This window comes from Sebastes fasciatus, chromosome 6, assembly GCF_043250625.1.
Source record: "Sebastes fasciatus isolate fSebFas1 chromosome 6, fSebFas1.pri, whole genome shotgun sequence".
NCBI lineage: Eukaryota > Metazoa > Chordata > Actinopteri > Perciformes > Sebastidae > Sebastes > Sebastes fasciatus.
In genome coordinates, this window is record NC_133800.1 from 4113310 (window position 1) to 4136670 (window position 23361).

The 23361-nt window shown below is 42.3% G+C and overlaps 2 protein-coding genes across 3 annotated transcripts; one reads left to right on the top strand and one right to left on the bottom strand.

Moving 5' to 3' along the window:
- The first annotated feature begins 526 nt into the window (after window positions 1-526).
- On the top strand, window positions 527-7332 carry ch25hl3 (cholesterol 25-hydroxylase like 3). 2 transcript variants are annotated; one of them, XM_074637222.1, is made up of 3 exons: window positions 529-783; window positions 947-1424; window positions 5284-7332. In XM_074637222.1, exons 2-3 carry the CDS (start codon window positions 1003-1005, stop codon window positions 5657-5659), a joined length of 798 nt encoding a protein of 265 aa, XP_074493323.1. In that variant the 5' UTR covers window positions 529-783; window positions 947-1002; the 3' UTR covers window positions 5660-7332. The 2 variants fall into 2 exon arrangements, with proteins under 2 accessions (XP_074493321.1, XP_074493323.1); XM_074637220.1 differs by having other exon boundaries at window positions 527-1424.
- Window positions 7333-15923: 8591 nt separating this feature from the next.
- On the bottom strand, window positions 15924-21428 carry bmp10 (bone morphogenetic protein 10). The gene is made up of 2 exons (XM_074637225.1): window positions 19590-21428; window positions 15924-18247 (listed from the first exon to the last, which is right to left on the bottom strand). Exons 1-2 carry the CDS (start codon window positions 19996-19998, stop codon window positions 17166-17168), a joined length of 1491 nt encoding a protein of 496 aa, XP_074493326.1. The 5' UTR covers window positions 19999-21428; the 3' UTR covers window positions 15924-17165.
- Window positions 21429-23361: the final 1933 nt, after the last annotated feature.

Here is a 23361-nt window from a genome sequence, read left to right on the forward strand (position 1 = left end):
CAGCCTTAACTGAAATAATGACTGTAGATAATACCCTGTGCAATTTGAATATTTTGATAATTTATCTCAGAATATAGTTCATTTTGATGACACAGTAATTTGGTAATAGTTTGCAGGCGTTTGCGATGATTCATTTGATTTTACAGCTGCATGTTTGTCTCCTTAATTCAAAAAAAAGAATGAAAAATGTAAAGAAAATCAAAGAGGCGTTGAAATGTAATTTTTTTTCACCCCTCTGGATCATTCATCATATCATTTCTTTCATATTCTGCCAGTTTGAGGACCAATCCTGTTCTGGCTGAGGATGTCTCCTTTTCCAATAAAATCCCCAAATAAAATCACCAAATCCAGAATCTGACTCTAATTCTAAATAGATTAGTAATCAGCAGTGTAATCTGTCTGTGTGGGATCATAATCAGACCTCCCCGCCATCACTGAAGAAAAACTGGTCCTCTAGTGCGGCAGTGCAGCCAGAAACCCCCTGCATTTCCCACAGCCAACTGTAGGCTTAAAGTAGGTGGTACTAGTGCGTCAAAGAGAACGCTGCCCTCAGGGGACTTTCTACTCAGTCTCCACATGTCCACATAAAAGAAATAGGAGAGAAGGACACTTTAAGCTTTGTATATTTGCACATGTAGGATGTGGAGCTCCTCCTCCTTCTTCTTCTTCCACCGTGTGGACACAAAACTTCTCCAGCAGCAGGAGCTCCAGGAAGAAGCGAGGCAGCAGCAGAGGAACAACATCTAAAGACCCTTTTACACAACATGCCTTTATTCTAGAAATGTAAGAGAGTCAATCAAGGACTGATCCTTCTGGAGTACATTCAAAGTGGAAACATATAATTCATGAGGATATTGGTTTTAAAAGGATACAAACACTGCTTTTTCCAAAGAAAAAGTGATTCTTTGGTAAGACTTGGTATCTTCTATCTACTTCATATCATCAGGAGGCCGCTGCAGCCCTGGAGCACAAGATGCAGGAGCTGGTGAGGCTGGAGCCGTGATGACAGAGCCCATCCTGCAGGGTCTCTGGGAGTCGGTGAGATCCGGTCAGGAGCAGATCCTGCTGTCTCCGTACCTGCCCGCGTCCTTCGCCTTCTTGATGCACGTCCTGCTGAGCGCTCCGTTCCTCGCGCTGGACGCCCTGGGGGGTGTCAGTCAGCGGGTCCGGTCCTGGAGGATCTCCGCGGGCTCCGGTCCTCCGCCGTCTCTCCGCCGGTGGTTTGACTGTTTGTGGAGCGTGCTGTTCAAATATGTCACCGCCGTGTTCCCGGCCACCGCGCTGATCCACGCGCTGTTCCACGCACTGAGGAGCCCCGCGCTACCGCAGCTGGCTCCGTCCTGCTGGCAGCTCTTCGTGGAAGTCTTCGCGTGTTTGCTGCTTTTCGACCTGCTCTTCTTCATATGGCACATCTGCCTGCACCGGTGAGCAGTCTGCATCCCATACCATGTTGGTTGTGTTTATTTCAATGTGACAGTTTTTATTTGAGGCGTCTTTAAAGGTCCCATATTATGCTAATTTTCAGGTTCATACTTGTATTTTCCGTTTCTATTAGAACATCTTTACATGCTGTAATGTTAAAAAAAAACTTAATTTTCCTCGTACTGTCTGTCTCAATATACCTGTATTTACCCTCTGTCTGAAACGCTCCGTTTTAGTGCATTTCAACGGAATTGCAACGGAATTGCGTTGCTAGGCAACAGTTTGGATCCATGTTAACTTCCTGTCAGTTGATGTCATTCACATACACTGCAACAGGAAATAAACTGGGACACATTTAGAATATGTACGTTTAAAACCGTGTAATGGTCTAAATATTGTATATTTGTGACATCACAAATGGACAGAAATCCTAACGGTTTGTTTCAAATGCGCAATTTCTGAATACGGGCTGTGTGTATTTCTCCGTATATTGAACGTTTTGATACTTTCACAGTATTTATAAAGCACTTAAACCTGCTTTATAATATAAAAGAGCTGAAAATCTCACTTTTTACAATATGGGACCTTTAAAGCTGCAGTAGGTAGAAATGGAGCAAATATGATTGAAAAGGTTATTTTTTTATAAAATTCACTATATCCTGGCAGTAGTGTGTGAGACAGGTAATCTGAAAAAAATAATGTTCCTCCGGTGTCCTCCGGTGCTCCTAATGGCATCTGCAAGATTTTGCAGACCGGAGGAAAACAACCAATCCGAGCTGAGCTGGAGCCTTGCCTTCTCTGAGCAGCTAACATCACTCACAAAATCCAATCAAATGGTTAAACTAGGCACCGCTGATCAAATATGAATCAATATTCTGTTACTGTAATGCCTATTTCTCGCATAAAATGTTTTGAGAAACATCTTGTAGTGTACTGTTTAGCTGTAAAATGTGAGAGTTTGTGACCCGGCAGCCATGTTGAAATCAGTTGAGAAAATACCAAGCACCGACTACCAGCCGGAGCAAACTTTCTCATTCTACAGGTAAACAGTACACTACAAGATGATTCTGAAAACATTTTACATGAGAAATAGGCATTACAGTAACAGAATATTGATTCATATTTGATCAGCGCTGTCTAGTTTGACCGTTTCGCAAAGTTTGCGTGTGATTGACAGCTGTTGAATGAACAGCCAATAGGAACACTCTCTCTGAAATGACCTGTGATTGGCCAATGTCTCCAGTCACGGGCTAGATTTTCTAAAGCCTGAAAACAGAGCCATTAGGAAGAGCAGAAGTCTAATTATCTCTCAGAACACTTGAATTACAATATGCTGAAAGGTTATTATGAAATTTTTGCCCAATGATGCCAAAAACATTCTGCCTACTGAAGCTTTAAGGTGAGGGAATGTCTCCAACTAAAACATGTACATATATTTCAGGATGTGGTGCATCCTCCTTTGGGATAATCACTTTGGATCTAAAATCAACAGTTTATAATATAAATATTACAATAAACACCCCGTCATCGGGAGCAAGGTGAGCCTAGGGAGAGGAGAAGTTGAGCAATATCGGTATGCCTCTATCAATTAAAACCCGTCCATCACCGTAGTAAGGTTATCAAAGAACTCCGCCTAAAGCCAGCGGCTGTTCCAAGAAAGGTTGCTTCAGGAATGCGGCATGACACAACGTGAACCAATCACATCCCAAAAAAAAGATTAAAAGTTGATCAGCCTATATGATCATCTTTTGATTTATCCTTTATTGAACCATTGCAGTTAACAATGAGATAAATACTTTGATAGCTTTAGGAAAAGATTGCGGTTTTGGGTTAAAATAACTCAGAAAGTGCTGTAACTGAAGTATAAAAGGTACGTGACAAATAAATCAACTTTGACGTGTTTCACATGGGACACAAACACCGGTCTCCTGAGCGAAAGTCATGTGTTTTTTGACCCTCCCATCCACCCTGGCATCCGCCGCCATACTTCACCAGTTCATAATTGCGTGGATTACATACGAATTGATTTTGTGCTGACCATCACGTGTCTATGTACACAAATCAATACATTCAATTTTGTGATAATTTCATGAACTGCGGTGCGACTGCGACTTTAATATAAATTTTCTGCTAAAAGCCTACACTTTTTTACTCGAGTACATTTATCGGACAGCGACTGTTATTTCACATATTAAGATTTTAAAAACCTATGATGAGCATATGAAATACTTTCTATTTTCATACAATAAATGAAACCACCCAAGCAGCACATAAAAATAGCTAAAATCACTTCCACGAGGCAGTTATAACATTAAAGGCAGGGTTGACGATGTTCTCCAGTATCCACTATTTGTTATATTGGTTGAAATGGCCTTTACACCCCGACAGCGATCCATTACTGATGAGCTCTGAAAAAGGGCCGGAGAAGAGCCGTCATCTGTAGCTGCTGTAATCCTTTAAAAAAGTCTACCAGTCACTGCCTTGGTTCTTTCCGCTTGGAAAGAACCAATCAGATGCCTCCCTGCCTCCCTGCTCGTACTCTACCCTTGGCGTGCACCAGCCTAATCAAAATCATTAGTTCTAATCCATCTCCATATACAGCCCATGGAGATCAGATAAGTTGATGTGATGAGCTGTGTGGTCCAATAACAAATCTGTTCCACCTGGCTTGGCACAGTTCTAATTAAAGACATTAAATGGGATTAGAATGACAAATAACATGCTGTGTGTTTAAGTAATATTGCTTCTAACCTATGGCTTGTCAATCAAGTCGTGACCGCCGTGACCAGAGAGATCACGGTGCACACACTCCTCTGTGGCGTCTCCTCTCCTCCTCCCTCTATGTGTGTGAGTGTAGACGGAGGCTACTTCAAAGTTTGCGGGCCCTCTCCCCCTAAACGACGGCGTTTTGAGGCTGATGGATTGGCGCGTTACACACAGCCTCTCCGGCAGTGCCCGACTGCAAGCCCGTGCGTAAAGCAGCTCTGGAGGGTTCCACTCAGCCGGTCTGAGTCCCCCGTGGGTTGGATCAGAAAGCAATACAGTTTTCATTATTTATCAATACATGTTTGTCAAATTTAATGTTAATTAAATATAATGATTTGTGGGAGGACACAAAAGCTTATTTGGACAGGCTCAATGCTCCACAAGTTAAATAGGTGCATTTTGCTCATATGCAGTCAAATGGAGTTGTTGATGGGACAGAGGATTGGGAGATGGCGGAGGCAGAGGGTCCAACGGCCAAGCATCACATACATCTGCTCCACACTTTCACTTCGCGCATGAGCGGATCGGTTTCAGCAGAAAAGCGGCTCGCTTCTCCAATTTGACGAGTCCGCCTTTTAAAAAGCGATGCGAATGGGAGATGACACTCTGATTGGTTTAATTTCTGTTACGCCCAAAACAAACCTATGATTAATTAAAACACACATTACTAAACACAACCCCTTTGCCCCTTGCGCCTTGCTTTGCGCCCAGATTATGCGCCGCTTAAGTAGCAAAAGTGGAGTTGGACACGCCCTAAATGCATTTGTGCCGTGCACTTTAGACCATGCGCTATAGATCCTTTAAATAGGTCCCTTTAAGTCTCAAGTCCAATCGGAGATAACCCTGATGACATCACTTTGGCATCATCAGGGACAGGGAAACTGATGGCATGTGAATCCTTTATTCTGAACATACTAGGTGACCATAGGTGTCCTGACAGTTGCTTTTCAATATTATTAGTAATAGTTGAACTAAATTTCTATTGCGTAAACGACCACAGACACACTGACATTATACCATTCTGGGAATATTGTAGTGATTATCCATAACAGTAAGAACATAAACAGAGACAGCTGTTTGTATGTTTCTCATCAGGGTTCCCTGGCTGTACCGCAACGCCCACCAGCTGCACCATCAGTACCACATACCCTTTGCTCTGGCTGCTCAGGACAGCGGCTCACTGGAGCTGCTGTCTCTGCTGCTGCTGGCTCTGAGCAGCGCCTGGGTGGTGGGCTGCCACCCTCTGAGCGAAGCCTTCTTCCACCTCATCAACAGCTGGCTGGCGGTGGAGGACCACTGTGGCTACGACCTGCCCTGGGCTCTGCACAGACTGCTGCCCTGCCTGGGAGGAGCCCCCTACCACCAAGCCCACCATACTCTCCACAGTGTCAACTACGCCCCCTACTTCACCCACTGGGACCTCCTCTTTGGCACGTACCATGCACCAGTGCAGTATACGCGTCCAAAGTGACAAAACTGTTGCATATGGGGACTGTTGCATTCTGAGGGCGGCAGTAGCTCAGTCTGTCACTCACTCTGTGTAGTAGCTGCCCACTGCTCCTTATACACTAGGAGGGGTAAATTTGACTTTGTGCTGCGCTGTGATAAGTACAATGTGTGCCAATAAAATTGGATTTACATTTACATATATCAAACTGAGGATTGCTCAAGTTCCAGCAAAGCTGTCAAGGATGCAATGAAGGATATTTTCTGCAGATGTTGGTTGTTCCTGATCAGCTTTTGATACGCACGCTTCATGAGGAATATGTCATCCCAAAGTTACAGCAAACCAACCATTGCCATTTCAGGCACACATCCTACAGTGTCAAGACATTTTGAGAGAGGGGGGACGGCTGGAGTTCGGTGGGTAGAGGGGGTTGTCCTAACCACAAGGTTGGCGGTTTGATCCCCAGCTTTCAGTGTCCACATGTCCGCAAGTGTCCTTGAGCAAGACGATGAACCCCAAGTTGCTTAGCAGCAGCCCCCTTCTCCTAATGCTTAGGGTGGGTTAAGGAGACCAAAGCTATAGTCTCCCCTGTGTCTTCTGACCACGGCCGGAGCAGGAAGAGTTGACACTGTTTAACAGACGGGCTTCACTAGATAGAACTTTGCGGTTTTGGTGCTTCTGTGTAGTTTGTGTTGTTTGAACAGCGTAGCCACCCGCGAGCGCGCATGGGACACCGACCCGCAATGATATATACGTGTTAGGATTTACAAACAGTGCCTTTAAATTCCACGTATTATGAGGATTGTAATAAAGTTTAAGTTGAGTTGTGACCACAAAATGCCATTTATAATAAAAATGATTGAAATCTGTATAATGTTCTAAACAAGACTACATTATCTGTTTCCTCGTCAGTGATCTAAGTTGTTGATGACTAAGTTCATGGACAAACATCATGTTCAGGTGCAGTATTTACAATGTGAAAATTTCTCCAGCTGTTCTGTAGCAAGTGAATGCAGCATGAGATGACGCAATAAATCATGACAATGAAACAATGAACAAACGCCTGAACTATTATGCAACTGATTTGCCCTTGTGACATGGGAGTGTTTTGGTGTGTATTCATTCATGTTGTAGGCGTAAGGCAGATAATACATGACAGATTTATTTTGGTCAATGCTGATCAGACTGTACGTGTAGGTAAAGGGAAGTGAATGTCTGCTGATATTCACCCATGACAGGTTACTTTACAAACTGATTAAATGAAAGAGAAGTTTGATGCCATTATCAAGTCGGTGCAGTACAATTGGAAGTTACAACCAGCAGCCAGTCTATGGAATCAAAATAGGGTCAAAAGTATTGTCTCTCTGTCTGTCTATCTAGGCTTATAGCATTGCCAGTTACTTTGTTTTTGTATAGATGCGGGTGGGGCAAATAGCTTATAGATATTGGGGGTGGGGAAAAAAAGTTCACCTATGCTGCCCTACAAAGCCTAACTGCAGAAACTATAAATTTGGTTAAAATTGAGTTATGATTGAAATATAACCTTTGGGTATCTGTTCTATCTTGTGAAAAAATTTCCTGGTTCGATCTTGTTCTGTTGTAGAGAAAATATCAAACATTTTTACTGTATCAATTTAGATATTTTCCAAAGTAAAAGTCCCTAGAAGTGTATAATTAAACTTTTTCCCACGGTCTAGTGTTGAAAAAGTTAACAAAAATCGCAATAAATCGTAACGTGTGAAGAGGAATTGCAATACATAAAAATCGCAATACATATCGATTCAGCACCCAAGTATCGTGATAGTATCGAATTGTTTTCTGGTTTTGGTTTAATTTCTATTCCAATTTCCGATTTGAAGACGAAAACATGAAAAGCAAGTGGATTTCTGTTTTTTTAATTCACACAACAACAAAAAAACAACAATAATGCATTGTACATTTGTTTATCCTTTTATCAAACAAGTTGAACACAGCTTTGGATGGAGGGTACAACCCTCTGAGGTCTAAGCCATTTTTTTGCTATTTTTGGTCCCGCCTGGTCTCCTTTTGTAATAATTAACGCAGCGGGACACGAACAGCGGTCTCCTGGATGAAGCTTTGTGTTTGTTGGACAGGAATTCATTCTGCCCCCCTCCCATCTGTGCTTCCTGTCATCAAAAATACGAGTCTACAAAACTCTGTAAATCATATTTATGATGTTGGTGCAGGGTCAGCCAGTTACGATGTAATATACCCAGTCTCTGCAAGGATGTCAGACTCATATGGTTCCATTTTAATGTGGGAACCTAAAAGACAAAGGGTGCGCAAGTTAAGTTGCCAGATCAGCTTCAGAAACCCCCTCCCCCCTCATCATTCCAAAAAGGAATTGGGGGGTGTCTGTGTGCGACAATTTTTGTAATTTTCCAAAACCGATATTCTGACATTCACTCCCACTTTTCCCTCATGATTGGCCAGGTTTGTGATTGGCCAGGTGTGCAGAGGTGAGGAAGTAAGCAAGGTTTTTCTCTCTCAATATCTCTATTTTCATTCTCTTACTTTTCGTGTTAACAACAAACGAGTACAACATTATGAATGCCTTCTAGGAGAGAATATGTGCACCATTATTCCTGTATTTCAACAATTATCACATCTCGCCTCTTTCTGCGATGGTTTCACTCTGTTTTCCTTTTCTTCCTCTTAAGTTACTGTCGGTAATCATCTGGTCTGATACAGTACACACACACACACACACACATGCATTGGCATGATTCTATGCAGTAATACACAATTTACACATCGACAACCCAGTTGATGATGTTTGATGTGACGGTGCTGCTGCAGGCCGCTTGCTCAACTCCTGGCTGGGGCAGGGTGATGGGGTGAGAGCCATATCTATCTATCTATCTCTCTCTCTCTCTCTCTCTCTCTCTCTCTCTCTCTCTCTCTCTCTCTCTCTCTCTCTCTCTCTCTCACACGCACACACACTCTCACAACCCTGGTTGAAATGTGTATGTGTTCTCAGTGAGTGTGTGACTTCCTACGGTTATAAAGTTTATTTCATGCTCCCACAGGCGTGATGTTTTTTGGACAGTGAGAATAATGAATACTTCTTTTCACACAGTCTGTGTGACAAACACAAGGCTTTCATCCAGGAGAGCACCGTTTCACTTTCCATTTTACAAACAGCTGTTCATGTGCCACGTAACATAGTCATTTTAAGCCCAACCATGATGTTTTTTTCTGAACCTAACTAAATGGTTTTGTTGCCTTAACCTTAGCAAGTGTTTTTGTTTGAATTCACCATGTTAAAGCTTCAGTAGGCAGTATATTTTGGCATCATTGGGCAAAAATTCCATAATAACCTTTCAGCATGTTGTAATTCAAGTGTTCTGAGAGATAACTAGACTTCTGCTCCTCCTCATGGCTCTGTTTCCAGGCTTTAAAATATCTAGCCTTTGACGGAAGACTTTGACCAATCACAGGTCATTTCAGACAGAGAGCGTTCCTATTGGCTGTGCTCTGGCTGGTGGGCGGTGCTTGGTATTTCCTCAACAGATATCAACATGGCTGACGGGTCACAAACTCTCATTTTACAGCTAAACAGTACACCACAAGATGATTCTGAAAACATTTTATTCAAGAAATAGGTATTACAGTAACAGAATATTGATTCATATTTGATCAGCGGTGCCTAGTTTGACCGTTTGATCGGATTTCGCGAGTGATTGACAGCCGGCTCATAGATGGCAGACTCTAGATCAGATGCCATTAGGAAGACCGGAGGACACTGGAGGAAACAAAGGTACAGGATTTTTACTGACTACTGTCAGGATATAGTGATCGTTTTATAAAAATAACTTTTTAAAATCATATTTGCTCCATTTCTACCCACTGTAGCTTTAAGCAAATGAGTACCAAGGAGACTCACAAAGCATGAGTGTGTGATGAGTTGAGAATGTGTTGTTCCTGCAGAGGGAGACAGGAAGTCAGTTTCCATCCTTAAGCACACAGATTTGCCCATCTCTATCCACATGAACTTTGGCCACTACTGCCCACTGCCTGCCAGATCCAGTCAATGAAATTCCAAAAGCTGGCATGCCATACAGTACTGGAAGCTACACTGTTTGCTGAAGCCCAGAAATGTCCCGAACATAGCAAAATAAGAAGAAAAGAGAAAATACAGGCAGATGGCAGGGTCCCTGCTAATGAAGTGTTTGGGCTCAGTGAGGAGCAGTAGATCACAGCCCTGTGCTTGAAAATCACTGAGAATCTAACATGACCGAATTTTTAAAAAAAAGGCTTCAGCATAGTAACATTTCCATGACCCGACCATTATGATATGATCATTACATGAAAGCTCCATACCTCTCTTCGCCTCTTTCACTCTTAAGTTGAAGTAACCATTTGAATGCAGGCCTTTTACTGTGTAGTTTTGCTAATAGTTCATTTGAGTTGGCCTTTCTTTTTCTACAACTGACGGGAACAACACTCCAAGTTAGAGAAAGGGTGAAAAGTAAAGCTAGACAACGTTGGCTTGGGGCCCTCAAATTACTAAGTCCACCCCTGAAAAAAAACACTTACAGGTCGCAGTTACTCGACTACCATCTTTGTGGAGGTAACTTCCAAAAAGACGTATTAGTCGCTTGTGTTGATATAACTACTGCGGTTATAAAGCAGAGCATTTAGCAGATGTATTTTCCTGGCACTAATGTTGTTAGTATTATAAGTAAGTATCAAGCTGAAACCGGGAAAGTCCAGTCTTACTCAAGGAGGAAATTACAGGTCACACCGGTGCAATACACTGCGGTTCAATTATGCGTCAAGTTGGCCATGTGCTCGTGTTGACTCCAGGGAATGAAGAAAAGTCCAGTTGTAACATTAGCATGTCCAGCTTATGTTGAGTTGGGAGTGAGAACGAGTTGGATATTCTCTCATCCCAGGTTACAATGAAAGAGAAGTTTGCTGCCACTCTCAAGTCATTACAGTACAATTGGAAGCTACAACCAGTAGTCAGCTTAGCTTAGCACAAAGACTGGAAACAGGGGAAAACAGCTAGCCTGCCTCAGCAGAGACTCCAGGAAGTGACTGCGCCTGGCCAAGGCAAACATACCAAACCGTAAAACCACACATTTTAGTACAGATTAAACAAACAAGATATAACGTGTCAGCTGGTGAATTTAAGGTCCTGGTAGGTGGATCTTGTTCTTCCTGTTTCCAGTCTTTATGCTAAGCTAAGCTAAACTGGCTGCTGGCTGTTATTTCATATTAACCGCACAAACATGAGAGTGTTATCGATCTTCTTATCCAACTCTTGGCAGGAAAGCAAATACCCAAAATGTGAGACTATTTCTCTAATATCACTACATGGTTTGATATCTTTTTGTCATCTAGCCATTACAAAAGGCAAAGTAAGTCTTTAAATTGTGCCAAAGCTTCGGTGGAACTGTCTACATCCATCCATCCATCCATTATCTGTAACTTTTTATCCTATTCAGGGTCGCAGGAGGAGCGGAACCCAGCTGACATTGGGCGAAGGCGGGGCACACCCTGGACACGTCGCCAGACTATGAGCCGGAGAACCTGGAAAAAAACACGCTATCACGGGGAGAACATGCCAGCTTCAAACAGAAGGACCCCAAGCTGGGCGACCCTTGTGCTCTGAGGGTGACCCTCTTGCTGTGAGGCAACAGTGTTAACCTTAAAAAAGTGTGAAACTGTCTACGATGTAAAAATAATGTGAATATCTAACGTGAACATTCCTCTCTGAGCCAAAGCTGTTGATGATTGGCTTGATGATTATATTGTAAATATATACTATATATATACTCTAAGAAAAGTCCGAAAAAATACAGGCCAATGTACCGTATTAATATGAAGGAATTTTCTGTATCGATTTTTCACAAGAGTTTTACTGGTATTTTTAAATATGCATTGCATTGTGGGAACAAGAACCTCCACTATCGCGAAAGTTGGAAGAGGCAGAGACCATCACACACAGCAAAGTTTAGTTCAAATTCCGAATTTGGAGAAACCTTTCTAAAAATTCTGCGGTAAAAATTCAACAATTAATGTCTAACCAAAATGATTTATGTTAAGGACTTAACGTTAGTTCGGTATCGTTTTAGTTGGAAAGCTGTTTTGTTGTTTAGTTCAGCTGTTGTGGACCGTTAACGTTACCAGATACACAGGAATATTTTGCTGACTCATTTTGAGACTAACGCAAGTTTGGTAATTTATGTTTTACCAATGCTTATATTTTAGACTTCAGTGGACGTCAGGTAGAGTTAGCCCCAGTTTTAGTCTCAGGCGGTCCGATAGGTAACGTACAAATGCTACCGTAAGCATCTGCATTCCCTCCAGAATGTAAAGGTTGGGCCTGCTATTTGGCTCGGCACGGAGGACATCCTGTAAATCAACAGAAATGTCCGTTTTAGGGTTGAAAAAAATGTCTGTAATCTTAACGGAAAATGTACTGGTAATTTTCTGCCAGGACATTATCTGTTTTTCTACGGATTGTTTTCTTAGATTATAGATAAATATGTTATATTCAACGCTATATTTGTTCATTTACGCATGAGAAAACATGTGTAAGCATAACAAGGGTTTCATGTTTTATTTCTGTTCTGCTGTTGTGGTTCGTGATTGTTATACTGTGGTGGGCCTCTCAGCTGTCTGCTCTCTCTGTAAACTGGTTCCATATGGATTTGACTGAGTAATCAAAACCACATGTTTTTAGAGTTGAGAAGAAGCATTTCAGTCACTTTTTGCAGTTGTAACCTTTGTAATTTGTTTTACAAGAGAGGAATTGTCATCAAAAACCTTTAAAACCCAACAACAACAGCATTCCCCCGGCGGTTTATTTTTCTGCAGAATGCAGCTGGGGTCATGCCAGATGATTTGTAGCTACCTCTCCTCTGGCACTCATGCTCTGTTCACATGAAAGAAAGGATAGCAAAGAGCTGCAGATTGCTCAAGCTTCCTACACTTCATCACAGTGAGCTATGGGGTAACACTTAATGACTCAACATGGACAGTCAAATGCAATTCTCATAGAGAGATAATGAGTTTATATACAGTGTCATTACTTTACCTCAGCAATGTGTTGGATTTTTCTCACACGCAGCAGCCTTCCCGGTAACGACTTGTAATATATTTTTTTAGGGTCTCTGGCGAGTGAAAGTCTTTACTATTAATGAAGAATGACAGTTGATTTGAATTAAAAACAGAGTTCTGACAAAGACTGCTAGCCGTCATAATAACCGCATCGAACATCTGTTTCTCGTATGACTCTTCCAATGGGCTTTTTGCAGTTTTGCAATATCAGAGTCAAATGCAAATTGTTTAAAGGTGTTTGATCATTTGGAAGTACTTTTGTTGCATGTTGTCATTAAGTAATGTTTACCAAAGCGTACTTTTCATGGGAAACGAAGAGCTTGGAAGGAGAGAGCGAGAAATGAGTGCTGGGTGGTGGTGGTGTTGCCAAGAGATGGAATGATAAACATGTGACCCAAAACGGAAACAATCAGGGACCTATTACAGACCCCACGTCAGAGTTAGGGCGAGTCATGCAGCTTCGGATGACACACACCGAAACACACGTTCACAGCGAGATACACGTCGTCGTCGTCGTCGTCGTGCCGCCGACGTCATGATGTCAGGCACCGCCGCATTACAGGATTTTGAAGCACTTTGAACTGTCTCTACATTGGGAAGCATTCAGTTTGTTGACTTGTGGTTTAGGTGTGCTCCTACATTAATCACGTAGGCCAAATCCTTCACAAACTCCAGCATAACAACAAGATTAAAATTATTTCGGCAGAAGGAGCATTGTCAAAACAAGAGAGAGGAAACAGCACAGAGCACTCTTCACAACGTCCTTATCATCAGAGAAAATACTACAGACTTCCCATTTCATCATATTTCCTGAAAGTTTGCCATTCAGTGACAAAGGCCAGATTCATATTTCGTCCACCATTCTGTAAATATTCAATTAGTGAGCTTTACATAGCTGAGACCTCCTGTTGTCACAGTAACTGGCTGAGGTTCTTGCCCTCTGGTCTGTAAATATTTTTAGACGACCTCTGCTCTCATCTTACATGAGTCAGTGACTTGTTTGCTTTCTGAAACATCTCAGTGCACTTGTCATTAGTGGGTTGTTGCCAAAGGCTTTTTTTGAGGAAGCCAACATTACTGTAACAAGTTTCTAGATTTGACTCTGATGCACAGCACATACAATACAGTAGCATATTGGAAATAATGTAGAGTGATCCACAAAAAAATAGCCATTTAGTCAAAACAGGACACTAGGAGGTAGCAGACGCATTACATAATAATCATTTTGAACCAATGTAGCGATGGTGTTATGGTGTTAAGTTACCCCACACATCGCTCTCACCTGCATTTTTGTAAACTTTTAATGTATTAGTGACTATAATGACTGCATTAGAATTGGTCATGGGTTGCAAATCCTCTTTCTTAGCAAGAATTAGATGCAATGATTGATACCACACTCATATCAGTTTGTTAAGGTACAGCTCGGAGAACGTTACGTTAGCTTAGCATAAAGGCTAGTAACAGGGGAAAACAGTTAGCCTGGCTCTGTCCAGTGGTAAAATAATCCACCAGCAGCTCTAAGTAAGGGGTGATGTACAATGCAACTGGCCGGTCATTGTGTGAAATGACAACAATGTCTCTCATCGCCCTGAAGAGGTTTATTTCACAACAATGACCCGCTAGCTGTACATTATCCCGCTTATTACACGGCTACTTACTTAAGAAATCAGTTATTTGACACAAAATCGGTCCGCCAGAGTCCGCCATCAGAACTGCGCTCATAGCAATGTTCTATTATACAGCACATAGCAACGGTCTGTAATAAAGAATTATTACACAGCTGTGTTGAATACTCAATTCTGATTGGTTAATCACGGCGTTCTGCTGTCTGTAATTTCTCTATAACAGACCGTTGCTATGTATAACAGACCGTTGCTATGGGTGCAGCTCTGATGTCGGACCCTGGCGGACCATTTTTGTGTCAAAATTGATTTCTTAATAAAGTAGCCGTGTAATAAGCGGGATAATGTACAGCTAGCGGATCATTGTTGTGAAAGAATCCCCTTCAGGGTGATGAAGGACCCCTCATTCACAACAATGACCAGCTCGCTGTACATTATCCCTTACATAACAGACAGTAGTACGTCGTAATTGACCAATCAGAATCAAGCATTCAACAAAGCTGTGTAATAAAACTCAACAATTCTCTGCCAATTGCCTGACAACCTCAAGACAAGACTCTAGGGAGGCTGATAACCCCCCAAAATACAAATTGTTGTTGTTGTTTTTTAACTTAACTTTTCATGCGGATTAATCACTTTTTTTGGCAATGCTAGCCTAGCTGTTTCCTCCTGCTCCTAGACTTTATGCTAAGCTAAGCTAACTGTCTCCAGGCTGTTTCGGAGAGCGGTATTGATCTCCTCATCTAACTCTTGGCGAAAAAAGATAATGAGCATACTTCTCAATATGTCCAACTGTATCTGTAACCATTTTGTGAAGTAGCCTGGCATTTACAACTAATACTCACCTGCCTGCCACAATCCAATCTTTACAGTACTATCCATGTTTTGCGTTCTGTATCTTCGCCTTTGATTTTCAGAGCACAGACATCTCATTCATAGAACACTAGTGTGACACACATTCTAAATCAAAAAGAAATATTGTAAAGTTTTCTGTATCCTTTATTTATCTTCAATGTACGTTGGTACATGAAATGAACGTCACAATGCTTTTTGCGCTCTAGTTTAACATCTATTGAAAACTAAGTGAAAACAGAAAGAGATACTGGAGACCAGATCTTTGTTAGTTTTTTGTTCACATTTTCTCTTCACAAACAGGTTTTCCATCACAGCTGTCTGCATCTGCTAGCTGTCAGTGTGAGCAGTAGGCCATCTATTTTGTTCATTAGCAGGCCTTCCACTCAGTTTCCCATGGTTCTTTGTTTGTGTGTCGTGTATAAACTATGACCTGTGAGCTGATACTGTCGGACTAAATGATCTGAATGTCAGCAATGCATTGTATCATTGGTCTAGCAGCTTCTTCTTAATATAATGTAAAGGAAAGTTGACAGACCATGATGCTTTGATTGATGATTGTAAATGTGGAAGATAGATCATGTACAATTAACTGGCAAAAACAACACCAGTGTGGCATCTTAGCTCCAAATATTTACGTTCATCTTGACGAGATGACATTTTGATGGGGTGGAAACTTTCTGAAACAGTAAGGATCAGTTAAGGAGACTTTGCATGTAGAATTTTTTAAGTAATTGTACTTTATTGTTTAAGAAACTGTTACCATTTCTCTTCCCAACAGAATTAATGTTGTGCTGCAAATGCATTGTCACGGATACAAAACCTGCGCTACAGTAATTAACTTACAAATGTACATATATACTTATCTACGCTGTTGTAAAAAAAATTAATAAATTAGAACAATAAATAGTCTTTTATTTGACACAAGCAGCAGAGGTATCGAAAGGCTTTTAAACAAAGAAACTGTATTTCTAAAACTGTATTTCCTTTGAGTTGTATCCATAAGGAGAATGTGACAAAGTGACCCCTTTTCCACTCTTGAGTTTGGCCATCAGATAATAACTGTCCAAAAAGGCCATTTTTACCATAAAAGTGATGGATGACTCAACTGAGGAGGTGCTAGGTCAGGGAGTTGAGTCAGTTAAGATTGTTTGTTGCCTAGGAATGTGGACAACCCCTGCCCCCTTGTCCTGTCCAACTCCCCCATCCCACCACCACCAAAGATGCCCAGAATGCCGTGCAGTTCTCCAAGCCTGAGTGGTGGCATACATGTTTCTCAAGCCCCCACACCTTGCTATCGCTGTAGCTCGGGGGAGTGGAAAAGAAGCATGTGAAGTGGGAAACAGGATTGGGATAGATAACCCTGCCACTAGGACCCCTGCATAGCGCCTACGTATCAGGAGGCGGCAGGAGGCAGGAGGTGGGCCTGGAGAGTTCATGTCTTGTCAGGTTGCCTCATGGGGGTTATTTCACTGAGCCAGGACACAAGAAGTGCTGATTAGTGTTTGCATCGAGTGGGGAGGCCAGAGATAAGTGGAGAGGAAGACAGATGTCAGGGGGAAGGAGAGGGAGGGGGACAACTGGCCCACTGGTTCCCACCAGGCCGCACACACCGTAGGATGTGCTTGGTTTGGTCCTTTGGGAAATTTTGTGCCTTTTCATTCTTGTGGGTATGAGGACACACCTTGGCATCACTGTTGGCAAAATGTTGACTGTAGATCTGCCGCACACTATCGTTCCACTGTCTGAATTTGGAGTGCACATAGTTTCATGAATAAATAATATGCACTTCCAGTCTCACTGAGTAACCCTTACAGAGATTCCAACGATTGTCCCTTTGCTGAAGACAGTTTTGGCTAACCTCCTTTTTCAGCTTACTGGTAGTTCTGTGTCTTTCCTCTTATTGTAAGACTTTATGAAAGGACCAGAATCAGTCAAAACGTTAAACTCTCTCAAAACATGGACTATCTGCAGCCACACTCAGCCACCACCATACCCTCAAACTTGTACTTGTAGGTGACCACGCCTGTGTCATCCAAGTACAGCAGGGAGATGGGGTCCAGCTTGGTGGGCACGCAACAAGCTCGCGCAGCCTTCTGAGGACTGTTGATGTTGATCAGTGTCTGGACAATGGCATGCTTGGTGGGCGTGACGTGCTTCGTCAGTGGGAAGGAACAAATGCCAGTGCACTCAAAGGCATCGTAACCAGTGGGTGCCAGGATCCAACTGTCCCATCCAATATCCTTGAACTCTACGAACAGAGATTGTTTCTTGCAGTGGTTTCCCTTGGCATTGCGGCGAATGCGGGACGCTGTGTCGTAGATCAGATTGGAGCGCATTTGGATGAGGTCCTCTTCATCTGGCTCTGCGTCTTCATCTCCCTCATCCCCGTCCCTCCCCAGGTCCCCCCACAGACCATTCAGGCCCATCCCCAAGTCGTTCTGGAGAACCATGTCAGAGGTTTCGTGGTCAATCATCTCGTTCAACTCACGCTTGTCATCACGGTGATCACTACTTGGGTCATCAGAGAAAACAATCAGCAGAGGTTTGTGTTTTTCCTCAGGGCTGGTGTCAATCTTCATGTCCCCTTCAGGTGGATTCCTGTCTTTGCTGTCCTCTGTCATACCTTGACCATTATCTTCATTAGCCATGCTGGCAATGTGAACTTCCAACCGGTGCGTGGTGCCATGGTCAGATTTGCGCCAGCGCTGAACAGCAGCAGTGAGATCAAAGGCCTCCCAGCCGTTATCGGTGCCGTAGACCTGGCGTGAAGCCAACTCCACCAGCTCTATCCGCTCTCCTCCCCCTCTGAATCCATCGCCTCTCTCAGGGTTCTCATCAGTCGTGTTGTCATCTCCGACAGGCGACTCCAGCTCGTAGATAGTGACCTTGCGGTCGACACCAGCATAGAGATGGCGGTCAGTCTGGACAAGGGTGTAGAGGCGAAGCTCGGCCGTTGTGATGCGTTCATGATGGGGGACTGACACATTGAAGAGGAGAGGGTGATGCCTCACTCCTCCAACACCCACAACACTGGGAGATGAATCTGGGGAAGAGAAATAAATGGTCAAAGTTGGACTTCTGTATATTTTGTATAATCTTTATAATGAGGTTTTCAGTTGAGTTCTGCAACGTATCCGAACCCTATCTTAACCTAACCCTATTGCCTCTGGGGTCCGAAATGCAGATAAATTGTCAGGCCATCCGCCACTTTGGCAGGCAGGGAACACAGGATTGGAGCAGAGAATAGGTTCCTACTTGTCTGATTCTGTAGCATCTCATGCCTCTGTGACTACTGATTCCTCTTCAATGCTTTCTGACTGTTACGCATGCACAGTGACGCATACGCATTCAGTTTGTTTGGGACCGGAGCCATGGCAGAGAGAAAGAAAAGCACTCAACAGCATGGCGCTACTACTACTACACCTGGGCGAAGGTAAATTACAATGTTATCATGATGTGTTCAAATGTAATCTTGTAAAATGTAGTTTTTTGGCGAGGAACTTGAATAAATCCAGTTGATAGAGAGGGAATTATGACCTATCTAAATTCATAACACTAACATTAGCTCTAAGCAGCTTATAATACATAATTAAAACTACTGATGCCAAGATTTTTTTTAATCAAAGCAAATATTTAAATAATTATAATCATTTGAATTGTTTTTACTCAAATAACCACTATAGATGACAAAAACAAAATACAGTAAAGTACCGTGTACAGTACCCTCCCAGCCCCGAAAAATAGGGCTCTCACAGAAGCTACGGTGTAATTCAAACTCTGGAATTTACCATGCATATAATGTTTTTTTTATGTAAAATATATCGAACATTGAATGACATCAGAATCTAAAATGTTATTTGTTTATTTAGCGCAGAGATTTCAAAAGTGGCAGATGAAATTTCTGAGTGGCAGACAAAAACAAATACTTGCCTTCCACAGTAGCAGGAAGTGAAAAAAAAGTTAATTTCAGACCCTGATTGCATCCCCAATTTCATCCTTCATTGGGAAACATCTATTATCTTTTTTGCAAGCTGTTCCATTTCAAAGTAGGAATAGCATTTTGATATGATCATTATTCACCTTGCACAGAGAAGTAACAACAAACATCATCATGAATAAGGATTTGATTTCAACAACTACATTTTGGTTTAGCTACAGTCTACTTAAAAACTGGACACAAGAATACTGTCGTTCTCAGTTTCATTACTTATATTCTTTGGCATTGCAGACCAGAGTGTGATGAGGAAAATGCATAATATTTAAATAAAATGTCATAAAAATATTCAATAAACATGGCACCAACTAAAGAAGAAAGTGTAGTTCTCATTTTTAATCAATCTATATGATCAACAGGGACATCATCATATGGAGCAGAGGATCTTTACCTTCATTTTTGAAGCTGCGGATGATGTTGGCGGTGGGCATGGCAGTGCGGTCATTAGCAAAACGGTTGTAGAGCTCCATCATGTACTCAGGTGGCTCTTCTCTTGTGCTTCCAGGAGGCATGGCAAGAGGACCCAAGCCAGACAGGTTGAAAGTCTGCAGAAACTGTTCCTTCAGGCTCTCCAGCAAGCTCTGCATGTTCATGTTGTTGTCCTGCTCCAGCAGCGATGGATCCACCACCCCCCCATGCCCGTCTCCCAGCCCCGGAGCGGGGCGATGCCTCTGATGGGTGTTGGTGGAGATCGGGCTGCTCTGTCCACAGAGCCCCTGGAGAATCAGGATGGAAAACAGAACGAGCAAAGTCCTGGAGCTGCAGATGGTTTCCAGTTGAGAGACCCAAATGCTCGCCATGGGAAAAACAATCTATTGTATGCCCTCTGGGGTTGTCTATGGATGAGCTGATGCAACAGTAAGACAAAATGATTTGTAATCTCTGAACGCCTTAATCCAAAGGTTAATTGAAATTGTGGTCAGTGCATCTGTAGCCAAAGAGAGTTTTGTATCCCTGGCAGAAGACAGTAGTGTTGTTGACCAGTGTGAGCCTCTCTGGAGGAGTGTGTGTTCCTGCTGCTCTCTTCCAGATCTCACAGCATTTATTCTCATGCACACCTTTTGATGTCCTTTGCGACAGGGCTGCGGTTCCGGTGACAGGGTGGCCTAGGCTTGGCTTCGTCCAGCCGAGTCATCTCTGTTGTGTCCTCTCCTCTGTCTGTCTCTCTCTTTCTGTGTGCTCTGCTCTCTTCTTTCCCTTTCTGTCCCTTATCTATGATATGGTGGGCTCTGCATTGCTCAGTGCTTATGGTCTCTTAGCTGGTGTGTGTGCGTGCGTGCCTGCCTTCAACTTTGTGTGATGCACATGAGCGTGTGTTATCTCACAACTTCCTTAATGAGGATTTTGTAAACACTGTCCTGTAGCCTCTTCCTTGTGGAAGCGCTATTTTGTTTGGGTGGGTGCTCCGGGGTTTGATATTCTTCATTTGTTTATTTGCTTTGTAAATGGTGGAGTTCTGCGAGCTGCCGTCTAGGCTCCATTGACCATTTATTTTTGACAAAACGCACCGAGGCTCTGTTGATATCATTGAATGTAACAGGATATATCTATTAGACAACACTCGTCCAAATGAAATTGAAATGCAATGAGGTGTGAGGCCTTAATGATCAAGGAGGAAAGATGCTGAGCTGAGTCTGGAGGTTATTTCAAGTAGCTCATGAGGAGTAGTTTAAGACAATCATTCATGTTCATTCAACAAAATGCAATCACCCCCTCTGTTTTGCATGCTAAAATGTTCTGTGTGTGTACTACCTCTTCTGGTAAATTGACACTGCGTCTGAAATGGGTTATCTGGGCACAAGAGGCTCCTTAAAAATGCAAGAGCAAGGACGTACAAGGGAATAAGAATAGGGGGTACCATGAGGGGTACACAGAGCTTTATAGAGACATGTTTATGGATCAGACTGTCTGGCACTGCTACCAACATGGAGTCAAGAGGCTGGTCGGATGTTTTCTGACCAGATTAATAATGACTCACTCCCCTGAATAACCGCTCCGTTCGTCACCTGAACCTTCGTCCCACTACGCAACTGTCCCTCATTCCTGAGCTTCTTTGTGTGACCCTGCAGATACACTCATGATTGCGGCGCGTCACAGAGATGGGAAGGAATGAGCTTTTTCCTGCCTCCGCCACTCATCTGCCAGGCTGACAGTTGACAGACAATGCTGTTATCTGTCACCCTGTTAAACTGCTGCCGCAACGGACTATCACATCTTCCTGATGGCCGTAAGAAGGCTTGATAATGGCAATGTCCTTTTGCACGCACACACACACACACACCCACACTCACACACACACACTCACACAGTCAGTCCCATCCATATGGCCTGTATTACGGACCTGAAGCGTAACAATTGTGGATTTATGAAGGCCTGAGTTGCTATTTTGGGACTGAACCTTCCACCAGACATTTTGTGCAGATACCAAATATCCGAATCTGCGTTTCCCCCACAGTGGTGTGTGTTTTTTAGGATGGGCAATGTATGGAAAACTAACCACTCCCAGATTATACCACCATCACGACAAAACATATTGTAAAATCAATGCAAATTAAGAGTTTTTTTAGTAATCCAATGTACTACTGATCAGTCAAAATTGTGTATATTTAAAGCAGTATTAAGTGATTGTAGTGGAACAACATTGACATGTTAGTACCCCCATATTATGACAAATGTGTGAGCAAAATGTTTGTGAAGGTTCTCAGTCATCCAGGTCATGGTATCTGAGGGAGGGTTAAATCAGCAGCAACTGAACTTGGTTTAGGTTCTTCAAGAACGTAAGTCCAGTTGCTGCTGATTTAACCCTCCCTCGGGTGTGAGCAAAAGGTTGCCTATATCCAGCAGACACAGAGAAATGTTAGCTTTCCTTTGGAGTCGTGTTTCTGGCTGCCCAACACATTAACGTCCAATATTCAATCTATGTATCAGGGCGTCTGTGGCTCAGAGGGTAGAGCAGGTTGTCCACCAATCGGAAGGTCGGTGGTTCGATCCCCGGCTGCTCCGGGTCACATGTCGATGTGTCCTTGAGCAAGACACTTAACCCCAAATTGCTCCCGGAGGCATAGCCATCGGTGTGTGAATGAGTATTTAGATTAAATCCTGATGGGCAAAGTTGGCACCTTAATAGCCTCTGCCATCAGTGTATGAATGGGTGAATACTGACATGTAGTGTAAAGCGCTTTGAGTGGTCGGAAGACTAGAAAAGCGCTATATAAGTCCAAGTCCATTTACCATTTACCATGTATGTGCCGGGTGATTCTCTGTTGGTTTTTGTCACTACAAGCGACCCTTCACATTAAACGGGTCATTCCTGTTGTGCAGCAACATTTCAGCCTCTTTTTTGTATTATATAAGAATAGTGACATATTTAACTGTCAGGAAAACATATTGGCCAATCTCAGGCACTCAAATAATAATCCTTATGGGTAGACTGGTTTATATTGGTCTATAGACCTGTGTGGAAGATTTGGAGCTAAGTTAGCAATATCTCTGAGAGTGATCCAGATTTAGCTCGCTAACCTTCTACACATAAACAGAACTTTTATAACTATATCAAATGTGTTTTTAATGTTTTTAATTGGACCAACGTTCTTCATAATTTAGCCGAACAGGGTGGAACTGAGAGTGTAACAAACAGATTAACATCATGAAACATGGGAAAAAAGACATGCTCACCCTACTTTAGTCCTTTGAGTTCCCTACAAAAAAATATGTCACATTAATTAAAGAATATTTTGCATATTTTATAATTGTATGGCTGATAGGTGTACTTTACACTGGGGACATGGTCAAATTGAGCACATGTATAAAAAACAACTTAGTAAAGTAAAAAATATTATTTTTAAAAAAGTCATAATATAGCAGGTCTAAAAATGTAGTGAAAAAAATTCATAGTATGGTATGTCGAAAAATGTAGTGATAAAAGTAATAGTATAGTATGTCGAAAAATTTCCTGAAAAAAAGTCATAATATAGTTTGTCAAAAACTTTTGTGAAAAAAGTCATAGTTTAGCATGTTGAAACATTTAGTGAAAAAAAGTCATAGTATAGTATGTTGAAACATTTAGTGAAAAAAAGTCATAGTATAGTATGTCGAAGAATTTCATGAAAAAAAAGTCATAGTATAGTATGTCGAAAAATATTTTAGTAATTTAATGTGCATTA

Bases quoted from the DNA above. Each gene is read 5' to 3' on its own strand.
- ch25hl3 (XM_074637220.1), top strand. From the start codon at position 1,003: ATGACAGAGCCCATCCTGCAGGGTCTCTGGGAGTCGGTGAGATCCGGT. The intron at 1,425-5,283 runs GTGAGCAGTCTG...GTTTCTCATCAG, and splicing joins TGGCACATCTGCCTGCACCG to GGTTCCCTGGCTGTACCGCA.
- bmp10 (XM_074637225.1), bottom strand. From the start codon at position 19,998: ATGGCGAGCATTTGGGTCTCTCAACTGGAAACCATCTGCAGCTCCAGG. The intron at 18,248-19,589 runs GTAAAGATCCTC...TCTCTTCCCCAG, and splicing joins CCGCAGCTTCAAAAATGAAG to ATTCATCTCCCAGTGTTGTG.